An 18,811-nucleotide genomic window follows, 5' to 3' on the forward strand; every position below is an offset into this window, starting at 1 on the left:
GGAGGTGGTCAATTTAAGAGGTGAATAGGTTATTAAGGTAGATTAATATGTTTCTCTTTAGATTAGATCTCCAGGGAATTGATTAGTTCCCAAGAAAGCAGGTAAGTTATAAAGAGTGAGGTTGCCTGTAGTGTGAGGTCTCTTTGCATGTGCCGGCTTCCCCTTCCACTTCTCTGCCATGCTGTCACATAGCCCAAGGCCCTCATCAGAAGCCGAGCAGATACCAGCACCATGCTCTTGGATTTTCCAACAACCAGAATTATGAGCCAAACAAACCTCTTTTCTTTAAAAATTATCCAGCCTCAGGTATTCTGTTATAGGAACACTAAATAGACTAATACGGGTGGTGAGATATGAAGAAAAAGTTGCTGGTATAAGAGGAGAGAACCAAGTGAGAAAGTGAAGAAAGTGTTGCTAGAAGTGGGGTGGGGTGGAGGATGGGCAGCAGGAGATGAGTTATGTCAGGTATTTCTGCTGCGTTGAACATTGAGAATTGGATTTAGCAACATGGAGGTGTTGGAATACTTGTAGAGTGGAAAATACAGCTTTATTATACTCTAATAGGACCATGAATGCATGAAACAAACAATAGTAAATATAGACAGAATTTTTTGAAGCATTTGCTGTAAAAGGGAACAGTGAAGTTGAGTAGTAGTTGAAGAATGATATAGGCTGGGGGAGTGTTTTAAAAAGGGTACTAGTACAGGATATTTGAATAATGATGGGAAAGGGTAAAGTGCTTAAATATGTCCTTGAGTAGGTGAGGTGGGGTGGGATCTGGTAAATAATTGAATGGAAAAGGATAACAGATGGTTTAACCATAGTTAGAGTATAGATCCATACTCTACAACCATAGTTAATGTAAGGCAGACTATGTAGATATAAATGCAGGAGGGTTAGTACAGATCTTCCAGTAAATGTGTAGATGTTCTCTTCTAAATATACATACGTGTGTGTGTATATATATGTTATTTATTTTTATTTATTACATATATATACTATTTCATTTTATTTACTTTTTATTATATAGGAAGCCAAGTTAACAGCTAAGAGTAAGGGTTGGGAGGTGGGCAGGGAGATATTAGAGGTTGAGAAGAGAGAAGTGTGAAATGGTCAAGTAGGTGAGCAAGGGAATGGATAGTTAGCGTTTCTCAGAGTGTGGTATGGGGACCCTGGAAGACTCTGAGAACTTTCCAAGGGGTCTGTGAGGTCAAAATTATTTTGAAAGAAATATTAATACAATATTTGCTTATTTCACTCTCATTTTCTTCTGAAGATATGGTTGAGCTTCCAGGGGCTACACGATGTGAGGTATTGTAAGAGACTGAATGCACAAACCATCCAATTGGGATTTTTGTTAGGATTGTATTGAATCCATAGGTTATTTTGTGGGAATTGGCCTGTTTACAATATTGAATCCTCTAACCCATAAAAATGATATACTCTTCCATTTACTTAATGTTTTTCAGTTTTTCTTAATGTTTTGGTTTCCAGTGTACAGACTGAACACATCTGTGATTAGATTTATCACCAAGTATTCGGCTTGTTTTGTGTTATTGTAAAAAACAATTGTCTGTAAATGAATTAAAAGAAGTTTGAAAACTATTGCTATAGAATAAAAAATGTACAAAACTAGAGTTTGTAACAATTACGTGTGTATACCTATGTATCTCCCCTTATGGTCAAACTACATAGATTTTATAAAAAGTAAATTCACAAGAAGGGTCATCTATGGAGTGTGTGTGAGTAGAGTAGATCTGAATTAGAAAGGATACCCAGGGACTTTAAGTGTGGATTATTTGTTCTTTAAAACAAGACAGAAAATTCAGATTTAGAAGCAGATATGACCAAAAAAAAAAAAAAAAAAAAAAAACTGGGTAGGTACATGTATGTTTGCTTTCCTGTTTACTTTCCTGTATCACTGAAATGCTTCAGGGGATGAAAACAATCTATTATTTCCCCAACAAATTGCTTTCTTATAAGGATTTCTTATCCTCTGGGGCCATTAATTTTTCCCTTTGAATTCCTGTGACTTTGTGACCCGTGTCACTCTAAGCAGCAATTTAACCAACATATCAATTGAGATTGAATTCAAGTTTTTTCTCCTTTCCAAATAAATATTAATTTTAAGTGACAGTCTCAGAAAGAATGACAGCTATTCCACAGATCAAACTATGGATTTATGGAAAAGAGGCAAAAGGTGACCTCATATGACTCTCATCAAATAACATAAATCTAATGCTATTCAAAAGATTTTCTATTTGATAAAAATTAATTTCAACGTAAATTTCAAAAGATACAAATACAATAACCAAAATAGGGTTTAAAAGAAATCCTTTTCATCTATAACTATATAATCTACATATATAAATTGTTCTACAAAAACCATGGACTACTTAAAAACTGAACATGGCTAAAGCAATAAAAATTACCAGTGTGAAGAAAATTATAATGTTTTAAATTAAAATATAAATATTCATTAATTCAAGAAATAATTACTAAGTTCCTACTGTATTATAAGCCCTGGATACAAAGAGGACAAGAAAAGCAAATACTCTGTTACGCCAATAGATGGGCAGAAAGTCAAAAGAAACAAATGCACAAAATAGTTCCAGATCATTACAGATACTGAAAATTAAGAATAAAGACAGCTAAATGGGGTGATGTGATTTAAGACAATGACTGGCTAGGGGACTTCTAAAGATTCAGTGAATAAGGAAAGCTCTCTGAGGAGGCAATGTTAAAGATGGTACCTAAATGAAAATAGGGCAAATAGCCATACAAAAATGTGCTGGCTGGAACATGGCTTATTTCAGAACATAATAAGGGCAATGTCGATGAAGAGCAATGTGCAAGAATAAAGTAGTACAGGATAAGGTCAAAGGCTATGCAAGGGTAGACCATGTAGAGTTTAGGTTTTATTCTAAACATAGTAAGAAGCCACTGGAAGGTTTTAAGCAGGAAAGTAACATGATCTGATAATTTTGCTTTGTGAAAATAAGAGAAACAATAACAACAAGAAGAGCAGTTAAGGAGTCTAGTGCAGTAATAGTCCAGGCAATAGAAAACGGGAGTAGTAGTGATAGAGATAGAGAGAAGTGGAGGTATTTGTTTTATCTTGGAGACAGAACCAAAGTAACTGGTGGATTGAATGCAGATGACGAATGAAACTGAGTTATCAATGGTGACTCCTACATTTCTGATAAAAATTAATGACTTCCCATTTTAAATATTTAACTTTTGTATCGTTAGCTATTTTCACAATAGTGGTATATCATAAACACCCCAAAACTCTGTGGCTTAAAGTAACAAGCATTTTAGCTTTCTTCTGCATCTCTGCTCTTGGTGATTTACTACAGGGTTGCAGGTTGGGTCCCATCTGCTCCATAGCTCTCTCACGTTCCTTGGATCAGCAGGCCAGCAAGATCTTGTCCTTCTCACTGTGGTGGCAGAAGCACAAGACAAGCTCAACTTTAAGCTTCTGTTTGGGTCATGTCTGTTAATCCACTGGCCAAAGCAAACCTTAATGGCTGAGCCAGAATTAAAAGATAGAGAAATACACTTTTTTTGTGTGTGTTTGAGATGGAGTTTTGCTCTTGTTGCCCAGGCTGGGGTGCAATGGCATGATCTCAGCTCACTGCAACCTTCGCTTCCCGGTTCAAGCAATTCTCCTGCCTCAGCCTCCCAAGTAGGTGGGATTACAGGCATGTACCACCATGCTCAGCTAATTTTATATTGTTGGTAGAGACAGGGTTTCTCCATGTTGGTCAGGCTGGTCTCGAACTCCTGACCTCAGGTGATCTGCCCGCCTCGGCCTCCCAAAGTGCTGGGATTACAGGCGTGAGCCACCACGCCCACCAAGAAGTACACTATTCCTCTAGTGAAACGACCTGCAATCTCTTATGACAAACACCACTAGTAGATGGAGGTACAAAGAATAGAGACAAAAATAGAGACAAATGAGAGAACCATAAAAGGCTACCAGTTTCTGGAAAGCTCCAAATCATTCCTCAAGATAACCACGAGGAATATGTAATTCTTCTTAATACTTAGCTTTATTAAGCAATTACATAAACATTTTCAATTCTATTTTATCATTAAAGACTATACTTAGCTAAAATGTGTATAGTAGAAAGAAAATGGCATTAGAAATATTTCTGAGATTAGGTTAGCATAATAGATACAGGTTTGAAATTTAAAACAATGAAAATTATACGGTCAAAGACACTAGTAAAACAACCAGAGGGTAAAGACAGGCAACCAACTGGAATACACTTCAAAGTGATTTGTTCATTTGTTTGTTTATAGAAATGGGGTCTCACTGTGTTGCCAGGCTGGTCTGAACTCCTAGGTTCAAGTGATCCTTCCACCTCAGCCTCCCACATGTGTGAGCAACCACACCCAGCCAAAGAGATTTTTAAAAACAAATAAAAAAAGTATCTAGTTACCTTATTTCATAAAAATCAAACCATTTTACTTCACAAAATTAAAATTAAAAAAGGCAAAATTTCTAAAAACAAGAGACCTAAAAGCAAACTGCAAAAAAATCAAATCCTCAACATATATCAAACAAAAGCTTCATATGTCTACTGTTCATATAAAGGTTTTATTAAATGCTAAGAAAAAGAATGTTCTCACTTGTCCATATTCCCTAGAAGCTTTAATATGTCTCATAGACTTAAAAATAATTCTTGAAAGAATGAATGAGCATAATGCGCTCTGTGAGGTTATAGAAATACATGTTAGATGAGGCATAACCAAATTATTAAAAGTTTCCAAAGCTAAGCAGAGAAATTTGAATTTGTTATGTGGGTTATCACAGGCTCAGAGGAATGTCCTAAAGAAAACACTGTTTTACTATGGTTAATTAGGCAACTGTGAGAAAAATGAATGAAGTAAGTAAATCAACTGGAATGGGTGAATAAAAATTGTAGATTAGGGTAAATGAATTCAAGGACTATCCCAAGAAAAATATTAAATATTTTAGACCAGAATATTATGACAGAAGACAGTCAAAGAAAACTCTAGAATCCAGCCTAGGACAGTGCTTCTCAAAGTACTCTAATGCACACAGGATTCACTTAGGGATCTCTTTAAAGGGCAGATTCTGATTCCCTAGACCTGAGAGTCTGCATTTCTAACAAGCTCCCAGGTGATGCTAATATTGATGATCCTAAGATCACATGGTTTAGTAGAAAACGGCCTATGAACTAAGAATAATTATAGAACCTAGATAAGGAGTCAGTTTTCCCAGACTTGTAGATAATAATCAACCTTCCTATTATATGCTTTATCATCCTCTTTCTTCCTTCTTAGCACTTATCAAAGGTGTGTTCTAAACATGTATTCTTGTGACTATTTGTTCAATGTATTTTACCTCACTTAACTTAGTGTTCTGTTTGGCTCAATACTTTAGCCCTAATACTTAGTACACATCTAACACATAGTTGACACTGAATACTTGATTAAGAAATAAATGAATCATCAATGAATAGAAATGCTTCAAGAGAAGCTAGTTTAAACATAGGTTAGTGAGGGACTACCAAGTGAAAGGATACATATTGATCAGAATGATAAGGCTGTTGACGCAGATTTGATTGCTAATAAGATAGCAATCAAATCTGCGTCAACAGCAATCAAATCTGCGTCAACAGCTTTATCTATGCATTGGTAGCCATGTAAGTAAATAAAATAATTGAAGGCATATGTATAAAGAGAGAAGATCTAAGCTTGTGGGGCAAACACCCAGAGAGGACCCAGAGGAAGGTCCACCAAAGAATGGAGTCAGTGCGAGATTCTGAAAGAAAAAAGTGCAAATACTGAAAAAAAATACCTAAAATACATCATTTAAAGCCTAAAGGCAAATTGAGCAGTAAGTTCACAGGCAATCATGCATAAACATCTTTCTGTAAATGTGTAGAGATGAACGTTAGATTTCAGCAAGCTAGGAAGAAACTGATAGGGAAGAGGAAGGGAAACTGATAAGGAAGAGGAAGCAGCGCTTGCACATACGAACTCTAGACAGTATGAGAGCAAATTCTGGGAGTGATAAAAAATACAGCACTTTTTTCAGAGGAATAGAAAACATATTTGTCCTTGAAAATGACTATAGGAGCCAAGCTGGCACATGTAAATACGTGAACTGGTCCTACTATAGAATAATAGAGCATGGTGAAGACTGAACCAAATTAGAGCATGCAGGGCTTATATAAAGACAGCAGCTGACTCAAGTCTGTAAGTACTGCCTCAAAGGAATGAGAACCAAGTACTGTCAAAATTTCCAGGTTTTTTTTTTTCAAGAAAAAGCAAAAATCTGGATATGTATATGAAATTTGCTGCATTGGGGTAAAAAATCCCATACTCAACTTGTAGAGCACCACTTCACTCTCTCTGGTCTAAAAGGAATCTGAGTTATCAAACAATAAATTAGATTGCAGAACAGAACTAAGAATGTGGCTAACTTCAAAGTTCTAAGTATGCAAACAGGAGCAATATGTTATGTCATTAGAGCAGAAGTGATTAGAGGTTGAGGACTGGTTCAGCAAATGATAAAGAGTACCAGGAACCAAAGGAAGCAGCACTTAGATTGAAATATAAAAGGAACAGACAAGCTAGGGTAAAAAGAAAAGATTTTCAGAAGGGAAAGTGGGAAGATTTGAATAAACAGAAGTTTGTATCTTAAAGTAGAAAGGACATAGTTAAAAGTTGGAAACAACAGACCATTCAGTGAAAGCTGATGATCTTTAGACTAAAAGACAAACATGTAAAGTTTTGATTATGAAATTATATTGATTCACTTATTTTATTTAAAACTTGAATAGTAATGGGACTTTAGAATAATCTTTTAATTTGACAATACTTAAGAATAGATAATGACAGTTATTTTAAATAGCACTAGTTATACAAGATTGATTATGAATGTAATATATTTTGCCTTGAAAACATACAAGTGAGGGTAAGAAGGAGGCACACATTCCAACCCCCTTCTGTTCTTCGCCTCTTTGTTGAGTGCCAAAAATACTTGGAGCCAGTTGAGACAGGAGATAGATATCTGGCCACTTAAAACTATCTGGACTAATGCCATATTAATACATGGTAAAGAACAGACAGCAGGTTAATAAATTAATAATCACTATACCAGTCTGGTCTGCATTTAAAACTGACCTAAATCACATAACATTTCAATTTCCTTTCTTATTCAAGAGCTTCAGCCTTCTTTCAATTAGGTTCACACATATTCTAGATAGGCAAGTAGCATTATGCACTCATTCAAAAGACAGTCATTTAACAATTATTATATGCAAAGTGCTACATACAAAGCACCATGGTAAATGTAAAAAATTCATCAGTCATGAATAACGTTATGAAGAAGCATATGCCTAATAGGGAAGATAACAAAAGATATATACATAAATAACTACAACACGGCTGGGCACGGTGGCTCAAGCCTGTAATCCCAGCACTCTGGGAGGCCGAGGTGGGTGGATCACGAGGTCAGGAAATCAAGACCATCTTGGCTAACATGGTGAAACCCCGCCTCTACTAAAAATACAAAACATTGGCTGGGTGTGGTGGTGGGTGCCTATAGTTCCAGCTACTTGGGAGGCTGAGGCAGGAGAATGGCGTGAACCCGAGAGGCGGACCTTGTAGTGAGCCAAGATCACGCCACTGCACTCCAGCCTGGGTAACAGAGCGAGACTCCATCTCAAAAAAAAAAAACAAAAACAAAAACAAAAAAACTGCAACGCAAGCTACAAACCTAAACAGATATAAGTGAAGATCCATAAATGCTCCTGGAGGAGATAAGATTAGAAGGATTATTCAAACATCCAATGATTCCCATTTGACACACAAAACAAATGTCAGTATTTGGTCTCCCAGTTTGCACTCTTTTTCAAACAAGGCATACTGCCTTTCACCATTAGCACAAATTTTCTATTAAACTCTCAAAACTTAGAGTTATTCATCTTTAATTCTTTATTGCAATTTTACTCCATTTACACTTAACCCGTGTTACCCCTGAAGATATTTAATTTTTCCTATTAACATTACACAGAACAAAATATTTCTACCCAACATAGGAAAACTGACATCACATATCTGGTCCTGCAGACTGTTAACAAGAAATAAAAGTGAGGTAATGACATACACTAAGAACAAAAATTTGTATTTCCCAACACCATATCCTTTTAAATCTCCAAAACGATTTCTGTTCAAAGTCCAGAAAGGTGTTTCTGGTTGATTGAAACAGCTATCTTCTAAACCAGCCACAAAACGTAATGCTACCACCCTCCACCCCTCACTAACTTAGTTGCTTGAGTTTTTTGTCAAAAATAATTGGAATTTGTTTTACAATTATAGGACTACTAGGAGTCCACCTCTAACACTAACTCTAGAAAAGACACAGTCAATGTAAAATATACAAAGTTTTGCACTAAAGGCCTAAAGTGGGAGGCAGAATTAAAGAAATCAGCCTTTGGCTCTCAAAGTAAGTAAAAATATAAACATCAACTTAGTTTCAGAAATGAGGAAATAAAATATTGTCAAGAAATTAACAATAGCATTGTACTTTAACCAGATACGAAAAATAAAAATGAAAAAAAGATAGCAATGTGTCTTCATATCATTCCCTTTAGCAGATCACAAAATTCTATTAATGTTTAAATGTTCATGTGTTTCATGAACACTGTAACAAGTATTTACTCTGATGGTTATCTCTCTCTATATGAATAAGATAAATATTAATGTTAGAATTTAAGTTCCATGAAGGCAGAATTCTGTCTGTTCTATTCCCTGATTTATCTCCAGCTGAACTCTACCTAACACACAGAAGGTTCTTAATAAATAACGCAAATGAACTATGCTTCAAACAGAGAACACTCTCATTATTTGTCATACAAATGAATGAATGTCAGAAGAAATTTCGTGACAACTATATCTAAAAAACTATAGAATATACTATACCATGTCAGAAGGGAAGAAAGTGGCAATGTTTCACTAGATTAAGATGAAGTTCCTTTCACTCTTCCTTAATTATTATGAACTAGTAATTAACAAATTACGATTTAGCCATATAATTTCATGTATCACGTATTCTATCTACTATCATTAGGCACAAAAAAAAATTAAAGAAAGCTAAGAAGTAAACTGAAGAAAAGATAAGTGGATTTAAAAAGCATCAAGTAAATCACTTCTCTGCAATTTCCCCAGCTTTGTGAATCTGTGAATAACTGAGATTTTTTCATTATCAACTTTCTATAACTATTAAAATTGTTTCACACATGAATACGGATGCTCCTTAACCTATGATAGGATTACACCCTGATAAATCCATTATATGTTGAAAATATCTTAAGTCAAAAATGCATCTAATAACTCTCAACCTACCAAACATTATCGCTTAGCCTACCCTACCTTAAGCATGCTCAGAATACTTAAATTAGTCTACACTTGAGCAAAAGTATCTAACACAAAGTTTATTTTATAATGAAGTGTTGAATATATCATGTAATTTATTGAATACTATATTGAAAGTAAAAAACAGAACAGTTGTATGGGTACTCAAAGTAAGGTTTCTACTAAATACATATTGCTTTCTCACCATCCTAAAGTCAAAGAATCTTAAGTTGAACTATCATAAATTGGGAAAAGTCTGTATATGAAACCATCAATATTAGCAGAAATTTAAAGGTTAAAAAGTAATAATGCAAAATCTGGTTTTGGATTTAGTTTTTGTCAAAAGCGAAAAATAAATATTTTCCTGCTGTTTGCTTACATTTATATTTAATCTCCTGTCATGTTATAATTAGCTACTTCCATTTCCATTTCCCTCAAAATATTGTAACTCTTTGGAAACAATGGTTTTCAGCCCCATTTTCCACCTGTTGAATTATATCTATCCATGCCTAAATAAAATATGTTCCTATTAAAATTCTCTAAAGGACTTAATCTGTCAATCACTAATAGAACCTACAATAAAATCTTGAATTATTTGTCCAAAAGTAGAAGCCTAGATCATGTAATATCACATACCAAACAAAAATGTATCTTTTTAACTTTGAATTGTGCTCTCAGGTTTGCAAGTGAATATAGCTGTATTATAGCTTCACAGTTGTAATGGAAATGTGTCTCTATGAATGATCAAAAAGAGTGTTTCAATACCATAGTTCCCTAATTAATATCATGATCAATTAACGATGAAGAAAGAAAGTGACTCAGGGTTTTGAAAAGTCCAGTAAGAAATCAGTGAAGAGCACCAAAATGGTCCAAGTAGAAAGACTAAAGCCTTCTCTTTTATTAAAGTGTAAACTGGGAATGCAAAGTGATTGGCTCCTTCTGTCAATCGGAAAAGCAGGGCTGGTATGGTTTTTACACACAGCTCTAATTGCTTCTTCTTCCTCTTCAATTAGCTAATAACTGAGAATCACACAGGAAAAAGAAAAAATAAAAGAAACAATTGAATAAAAGAATTATTTTTCAGGAAAATCTATGATACCATAGAGAAAGCTATGCTAAGGATCAGAATATATCAAAAATACAGTAATCAGACATGATTTTTAAACATTTAACATTCAGGTATTAGAAATTTACATATGAATTTCAATAAATTATAAATTACATACCTTGGTTACATCAGATTAAGTTCACCTCAGACTAAGCTCTTTGAAAGTTATTGGTAGGTGTCAATAAACCTAAATAGCTTATGAAAGTACTTATCACAAAGAAATGAAAATTCTGTTCTGCCACTAGTATCTTCAGAAAAAGCAGTAAGAGGAAAAGAGTTGCTTATGTACAGTTTTAATTCTATTAAAAGGTATAGTTTTATATTAAAGACTACATTATTTATTCCGTACAGTGATTCCATATTGAACACTCTCCATCAAACCCTGCATCTCACATGCCACAGGCATCAACTAACAGATTTCCTCATTAATTTAAGAATGATACAACAGTTTTAACGCTGACTTTGATGGCTAACAACAAAATAGATTTGCCTTTAGTTTTATTGGACTAAATTTACATATTAAAGAGTCTACAAGAATATCACACCTCTCAAAGATACATCCCTTTGGCTGACTTTAATAAATTCCTCCCATATTTGAATTCTGTACCATCCCTAACTCTCATTCTAGAATACCACTCCCTCTATCACTATATGGGTAATCTGAAAACCACACTCAAACCACACTGTGACACAACTCCTGTTCTCCAGCTTTGCCATACATAACCTTCTAAACCCCTCCTCTTCCCATCAAGTCCCCCAGAGAATTTCTAAGATTACTAACACACACACACACACACACACACACACACACACACACACACACACATTTAAAATCTCAGCCCTGCCATTTACTAGTCTGTAACCTTGAACAATTTATTTAGGCTCTCTGTACCTTAGTTTCCTCATCTATAAAATGGGAGTAGTAACTACCTCACAGGATTATTATGAGGATTAAATGATCTAATATTTGTAAAGCACTTAGAATAATGACTGACACATACTGTTTACTGTAATTACCATTAAATATTTTCAATATTACTTTCAAAATGTATAGATTTCACCCCATTAGATTTGAGGATATCATAAAAACAAACATCACTCTTTTTAGAGTGATTCAAATCTCTCCTAGAAACACACTCAAGCCGAAGAGAGCCACACACACACACACACACACACAAACCTCCAGTGCACAGTATACCAGAATCTTTGGAGAACAAACTTTTGCCCGCTAAGAATGTTATTGTAGAGAAAAAGCTTATGGCAAAATGGGTAATTCAAGCAGAAGTGAAGCACAAACTAACAATTTGCCTGCTACTTTTACAATGAGCAGAGGCATGATATGCAAAAAAAAAATGTTTTCAAGGAATTATGTTTTCTTGAACAGATTTGAATCTGAAACCACTCTGGAAAGCAACTTGCTCACTTCCTGGACCAATCCATTTACCATGGAAAAAAAGCTTTGCTGAAGTTAGGAAAAAACACTTTCTTTGTACCACTCACTAAAAGTAAAAGTAGTAAGATGATCCCAAATTTTCACTATTTTATAAATTCACATACTTCAAAATACCAGTTTTTCAATTAGTTAGTTAATAGGAGAATAAATCCCGAAACTCATCAGCAAATTTTCTTCAGATTCTCAGTGGCCAATAATCTCCTTTAAAGAAAACCTTTCTTACTTAAAAAAATACTACTACTATAAGGAAAAAAAAAAAAAAGATAATAGATGCTATACTGATAATTACTCTAAGTTCAGTTCACCCTCTGAAAATGTAACCTATTTCCAGACAGCTAAATGTGCTTCTCTACCATAAGAACAAATTTCCCTTATCATTTATAGGCAATGTAAGTAACATTCTGTTATTAAGTAAAATTAAGATACACTTTTAATCCATTTTAATCCATATGCTGTGCAATACCAAAACCTAAATTTAACTTCCTTTGATATTCAAAGTAAACAGGTACACTCATAACTTCAGATTAAGGCCAAATGTACAGCACTAGTAAAAGTAACCCACAAAGTTAAAACAAAAAACTACAACTAAAAATTAATTTAATTTCAGCATAGAAATCTGAACACCATGACATTTTTATTGTTACCTTTTAAATGCTTCGGCTGGGTTTCTCTCGCACTCCCCAGGCTGTAAGAGGCTTTGGACTGCTGGATCCCTTAGCTTGTCCTCATATCCTTGGAGTAGTCCACTGCGGCAGATCTGGGCTACTAGACCTCTAATAAACCCTCCAACACACAAAGTATCAGAGTCCTGGGCTTTGCAGAAATGAAAGGCCAAAGCTTGGCGATGTAAACCTCTCTGCAAACTTGCAGGTGAACTTGGCCATAAGAGTTCAGTACATAGGGCCGTCTTGCCACTGCCAGGCCCTCCTACCAACAACACACCCCAGGCAGCTCCCTTTCCAGAGATACCACTAGCATTATTCCCAGAATTCATTACAAGTGATGGTGCATTGACAGCACTATTGCAGCAGTTACTTTTCTCCTGGAGGCAATGCTGAAGCTTGTGGAAAACCCACTCCCTACAGTAAAACTGCTTCCCTTGCAGTAAACTGGTTTGAGCCATTTTGCAGACTTTCTCTTCCCAAGGATTAGTCATAACAGGTTTTTTATCTTCATTTGCTAGAGTCTGGATACATCAACACAGGTCTTTCCATCCATTATGACATAACTTGTATATTAAGTTGACTCTGAAGACAGAGTAACTAGTTACAGTAAAATTCAACAGCCACAGAGTTCATCTGTCAACAGAACGTGCATGACTTTATTTGGTTCCTTATTCTTGATCAGCAGTCTATGTATTAGTTGTTGAACTGAGGGAGAAACGCCTGATTCCACAGCTCAGCAACACTTTTCCTAAATTTTAATGAGTCACATAACTCCATGGTTATAACTGAAGTTTATGTGATTGTGGATGTTTCAAGAACAGAGATGAGACAATACATGTGGAAAACTAAAGAAAAAACCCAATCTTTCAATTTGTACAAAATGCTTCTCCAGATTCCAAGTGTTAATCCTGCATCTGACAATTAGATTCAGAAAAGAGGTCCACTGCATTAAATGGCATCAGAGAGATTACATTTATACGGTATGAGGTACAGTATGTAAGTAGCTCTGTATTTCTGGTTGAAGGATGATCACTCAAGAGTACTAGATCGTGCCAGTTTCAGGCATCTGGGCAACTGCCAGGAACTGTTTCAGATTATAGTCTCTTATGTGGCAGAAATGACAACCACTGTTAACACCTTCTTAATTCAAAGCATTCATAATATGCATTTTTCAAGACAGCAGATTCTTAATGAACCTGTTCACAGGTTTCTTGGTTTTAAGACGTCCGGGTAATCAACAATTTCCACAAGTAACTAAAATAAAACAAACAAAAATACCTCAGTGCAAAATATCATATGTTAAAAAACTTATTAAGGACAATAAAGGTTGCAGTTTACCAGTTAACGTAATCTCAAAAATCCACGTACTTCACCTTTGGCACTTTCAAAAAGTTGGACAAAAACCACTGAAATAATCACATTCTCCCTTCTGCATTTTTCTTCCTCATTGTTATGCTTCCCAAACAGCCACATTTTAATCAAGTTACCCAAGATTTTTGCAACTTCACCATAGCAAGGGAGGGGGGAGATACTTTACGCACATACAGTAACACCCTTAACTCCAGGCAAAACGCTCATTCACAGTAGACTGGTAGAACAGCGCCAGCTAAGGAAGCTCTATTAACTTAAACAGTCCAGTCAGTCAAGGACTGTCTACTCCTCCAGCCACACTTCTTTGTTGATAGTGTGCAAAAATCTAGGGGAAGATTACCAGGGTTGCAGCTGGATGGGAAACGGTCTAAAAAAAAAAAAAAAGATGGGGGATGACTGTTCTTATAAGAATGATAAAGCAAACACAAGTAAAATGTGAATCCTTCCTTCCTCTGGGCCAAGGATGGAGGTCAGGGATAAAATCTACCAGTCTGGCCGGAGAAAAGGCTGCTAGAGAGAAATTCCTTCCAAGACAGGAAAGGGATAAAGAGTAGAGTGCTTCGGTGCTGGTGGGTGTCTGCCCACAGGTCCGGCCTCCAGTTTCAGCTGACAGACAAAAGGAACTCCGGGATTCTCAGCGCCGGGCACCACCTTGGGTTTGAACCGCCCAGAGAAGCCACAGGGGAGCCACCTCGGAGAGGCCACGAGCGAAGGTGCAGCCTCCACACCGAGGTCTGCCCTTCCAGAGGCTGGGAGCGCCTCTGCACCCCGCCCCGCACCGAGATTGGGGTGTGTCTTTTGAAGGGGGAGGGGGTGACTGAGGTCCTTGCCAATCCCAGACGAGGGGTCGCCTCCCGGTCGGCTTCCGCCTCTGCGCTCCCGCCCCATGCCCCGCTCCCGCTCCCGCTCCCACCCTGCCGACGGCGGTGCGAGGGAAGAGGGCAAATCTGGGGCTCGAGGCCGGAGAGGGTGGGTGGTTGGGTCAGGTCCAAGCCCCGGCCTCGGCCTCCCAGCTTCCAACCCGAGGGAGGGGCCTCGCTTCCACCGCCGCCGCCGCCCCCCGGTTACCTCGGCCCCAGCCGCCGCCGTGGCCGCCGCTGCCGCTGTTAGGGACTCTCAGTCTCAGACACTTGCTTCGCTGAGAAGTCGCTGCCAGCAGCGCTCCCGAGATTCCACTCCAACTGCAGCCGCCTCCTCCGCCGGGCCCGGGGCACGCTCCCAGCTCCGGATCCTCCTCTTGGCCCCCGGCGGCTGCCAGTTCCAGCTTTCCCAGCAGAATCGGTCGTGCTCGCCCCAGCCCCCACCGGCCAACCGCCGCCGCCGCCGCCGTCAGGGCAGTGACTGTCTCAGGCAGCCCCCGGCCGGCCGGCTCCGCCCCGCCCCGCTAAGCGGCCCCGCCCGCCCGGCCCAGACCCCGCCCCCGCCCCCGCCCCGCCGCTCGGCCTTTCTTTGCCCGCCGGCTCCGCCCCCGCGTCCTTCCCCTCCCCCACCGCGCTCTCCCGCAGCAGCCCGTGCCTGGGCGTGTGCGGCCGCCTGGGACCCGCTGCCGGCGCGGCGGGGAGACCTGTCTCGGGGCGGCGTGGGGGCCGTGCCTTTCTCAAGGGAGGCGGAGAACGGGGCGGGGGCTGCGTTCTCACGTCCCCGAGCTCACGCGAGTCGTTGCCCCCACCCTCCCCGTCACCACTGGGCCCTGATCCTTCCTTTGTCTACCAGGCCGGAGGGACTCGCCGGCTGTTGGTGCCGTATCTGCTCCTGGGAGGGGCAGTTGGGTAGGGGGAGATTGCCTCTTGCCTCTCTCTGCTCAACCCTTTTGCCTCTCCCTTAACCCCCTTGCTTCCCCACTTCAGGCCCCGTTCTACCCCTCAGTCGTCCGGTCTCCTTTCAGTCCATTAAATTCCAGGGATGCTTTTACTTTGGCTGGGACGAAAAGAAGGAAAGAAAAGACTGGGAAGAATGTTGCGAAAATAGAAATAGTGGGGGTATACGGCGACATTCCTACCAGCCTCATGAAAAGGACGTGGCCTCCATCAGATGGAGGTTGACAGCAGGCTAGACTGGGTCTCAGGCCCCTGCTCCTCAGGGCCACTTGATCACCCGCAGCGTCCACTAAGGGGGGAAGGTCCTTGGTCATGTGGCGTCAGGAAATGCCCTAGAGGGCCTGCTCACAGGGGCCTGTTGGACTAAGCCCGTCAGTTGTTTGCACTTACTGGACCTGAGTTGCTTAGATTCCAAATTTCTCCCGGGAAAATAAGTATACCGTCAACTGATGGAATAGGAAATGTAGCAATTTTTATTTTAATTGTTTATGCTAAAATCCAGAGTGCTCTATTTCCCATTCCTCATTAACTTGCATGTGGTTATTTGCCAAAATATTAAGCCAGTCTCCCATCTAGTTTTAGAAATTTCATAGTATAGCTATCACAATAAGAAAAATGGATAAACAAATAGATCGTGTTTGTGCTTACTCTTTCATATTGTTTATTCGTGCCAATTGAGGTTTACTGATCTTAGTATTTAATTTTAATTCATGTACCCTGAATTTTGGGCTTCTTTCCTGAAACACAAGCAAAAGAGGCAGAGTATAAATTCTCCAGAATTAGGGGGATGAAAATTGATTTTTAAAAAGCTACAATTTTTATTTATTTTTGCCTAAGCTGTTTTAATTCCCACTTAGCTTGTTTGCCACGCAGCTTTATAGTCATTGAACAGGTTGACTCCTTCAGTTTCATGGTTGTAAAATTTTATGTTTAGAGGAAAATTTAAATGAGAAATAATGTATATCACATTATCATTTCTATTAAGCCGTTTGCTAACACGATAATTAAAATAATTTCTGCCCAGTAGAGAAGTTACCGAAACTTTTTGTTTAGTGGGCCTCATTTATGATAACTAAGCAGTATCACGGAATGCTGTTTTAAATAACATCAGCTGTAACTAAGCTGTAATTAATCTTCAGACCTATTTAGAATTTTATGTTTTTTGCTTTAAAATTTATTTCACATTTTATTTTTATTGCTTTTTGCTTTTTTTAATAGAAAACCCTTAACAGTGACGTATATGTATATATACACACATATATAATTTTATGAAACTTCTTTTTATCAATTACGTAAATGTTAAACGTGGCATAAGCAGAATACTTACTCTTGGTACATATTCACATACTTTAATCAGTTTCTTAGTTGTATTTTCTCCAATACCAGATACTCGCATTTTTCCAAAGAATGCAATTTTTTTCAATGTGGCCTTTCTTATTTTTAATTTGTTCATAAAATTTCCTGAAATCATCACAGTTTCACATAAATTTGAAATTACTGACAGCTTTAACGAATGCTTCTCTGAAGACTATAATGTTTTAAATGGAAAATTAAGTGGTGAGATATGTATTAAGCTCAAAACACACTCTGCTAAATAAAATATATTCTCCATTCTAATTTCTCTACATTGAAATGTACAAATTTTTCAATTCAAATCTTTTCCTAGCTGTTGTATTTTTTTAAACCTCACTCAGTTATATTGTGCAACAAGTGTTTTTACAAAACAAAGCTCATTATATAAGTCTTGAAAATGTACGTTTATTTTGATGGTTTCAATCAAGTTTAAATACTACAAAATTATGTCATCTCAATTTTAATCCATTTAGATACAAAATATAGTTTCATCCAATTAAAAGCAACAGCTCCATCAAAAGATTCCACAAGTTGAGATATTCCAAAGCACAATTCTAAGTTTCAAAAATTAAGTCTTTTATAATGTCTGTGTTCTCATCATAGAGTACATTCAGTTCCTTGTTTGGTAGAGGTAAATTTCAATTTCTTTATATTTGCAAGTTCTGTAATAATTATAGCAATACCTAAAAGCTACAAAAGTTGAAATCTATGATTTTAGAGTTCCAATGATTTTACATGAAAGGCTGTGAAAATTTAGAGGACTCATTTTAGTCCTCTAAATTAACTTGTGTAAGTCACTGAGGTTTATTTACAAAGTGATGTTTTATGCTTGGCAGTCTTTCAGGTTATGCCACAAATTTAAAAAACTCTGCATTATATAAAAAGAGTTCAGCCTACTTGCTATATACTCTACTACAGGATAAGTCAGTCTCTATTTCACATATTTCAGATATACCTCACATGTAATTTTCTCCATTTACTACTGATTCTCAGAAGTGGCTTCTTGCACGTGGAAGGCAGCTGCAGCAAGCCAGGGCACACTGAACTGCTATGCCACGTGTCTAGCAGGATCAGCAGCCTTGAGAGTTTCTCTGGTTACTACCAAGCCCAGGATTTGGTATATATTATATGTATATGTATATGTATATGTATATGTATATGTATATGTATATGTATGTATATGCCTATGTGTGTATATGTATATGTTTATGTATCAACCACCCATATCAAGCTATATTTTATTTTTTCAACTAGCAGTCTGCATACTGTCCTTCAAAGGATAGTTACTTTGAATCTGGAAAAGAGTTATTACTGGCAGCCTTTCAGATTTCCCCACAAATTTAAAGAACTCTGTTTATTTCATCTCATGTACTATTTAAGGAGACCATGGCAGAAGCTGGAAATAACGAAGGTCCACCAAACCATTATTGTAATGCTACTATTAATAACATTGTTATGTTTACATAAATACACATTTTGTTAGTATGTTCATTGGACTTGATGTGGACCTAGACTATAGAAAAACTTTGATTGACATGGGAGGCATAATGATAGGAACGTCCAGCTGTGGCTACCCTCTTAAATACCCTTTTAAAAGAATGCTTATTTAAGCCTTACATTTTAAAAGTAATTGTTGCCAGCTGTATTC

At 37.6% G+C, this 18,811-nt stretch overlaps 1 protein-coding gene across 1 annotated transcript in view; it reads right to left on the reverse strand.

The window, feature by feature from the left end:
• ANKRD50 (ankyrin repeat domain containing 50) overlaps positions 1–15,339 on the reverse strand; it is a 47,664-nt gene extending 32,325 nt beyond the window's left edge. The window contains exons 1-2 of the mRNA XM_004040370.5: positions 15,062–15,339; positions 12,602–13,876 (exon numbers count right to left, since the gene is read on the reverse strand). Coding sequence (XP_004040418.5) covers positions 12,602–13,113 — 512 coding nt within the window. The 5' untranslated portion in view covers positions 13,114–13,876; positions 15,062–15,339. The remainder of the gene's footprint in view (positions 1–12,601; positions 13,877–15,061) is intronic.
• Between the last annotated feature and the right edge of the window lie 3,472 nt (positions 15,340–18,811).

The sequence above is a fragment of the Gorilla gorilla genome, chromosome 3 (genome assembly GCF_029281585.2).
Source record: "Gorilla gorilla gorilla isolate KB3781 chromosome 3, NHGRI_mGorGor1-v2.1_pri, whole genome shotgun sequence".
NCBI lineage: Eukaryota > Metazoa > Chordata > Mammalia > Primates > Hominidae > Gorilla > Gorilla gorilla.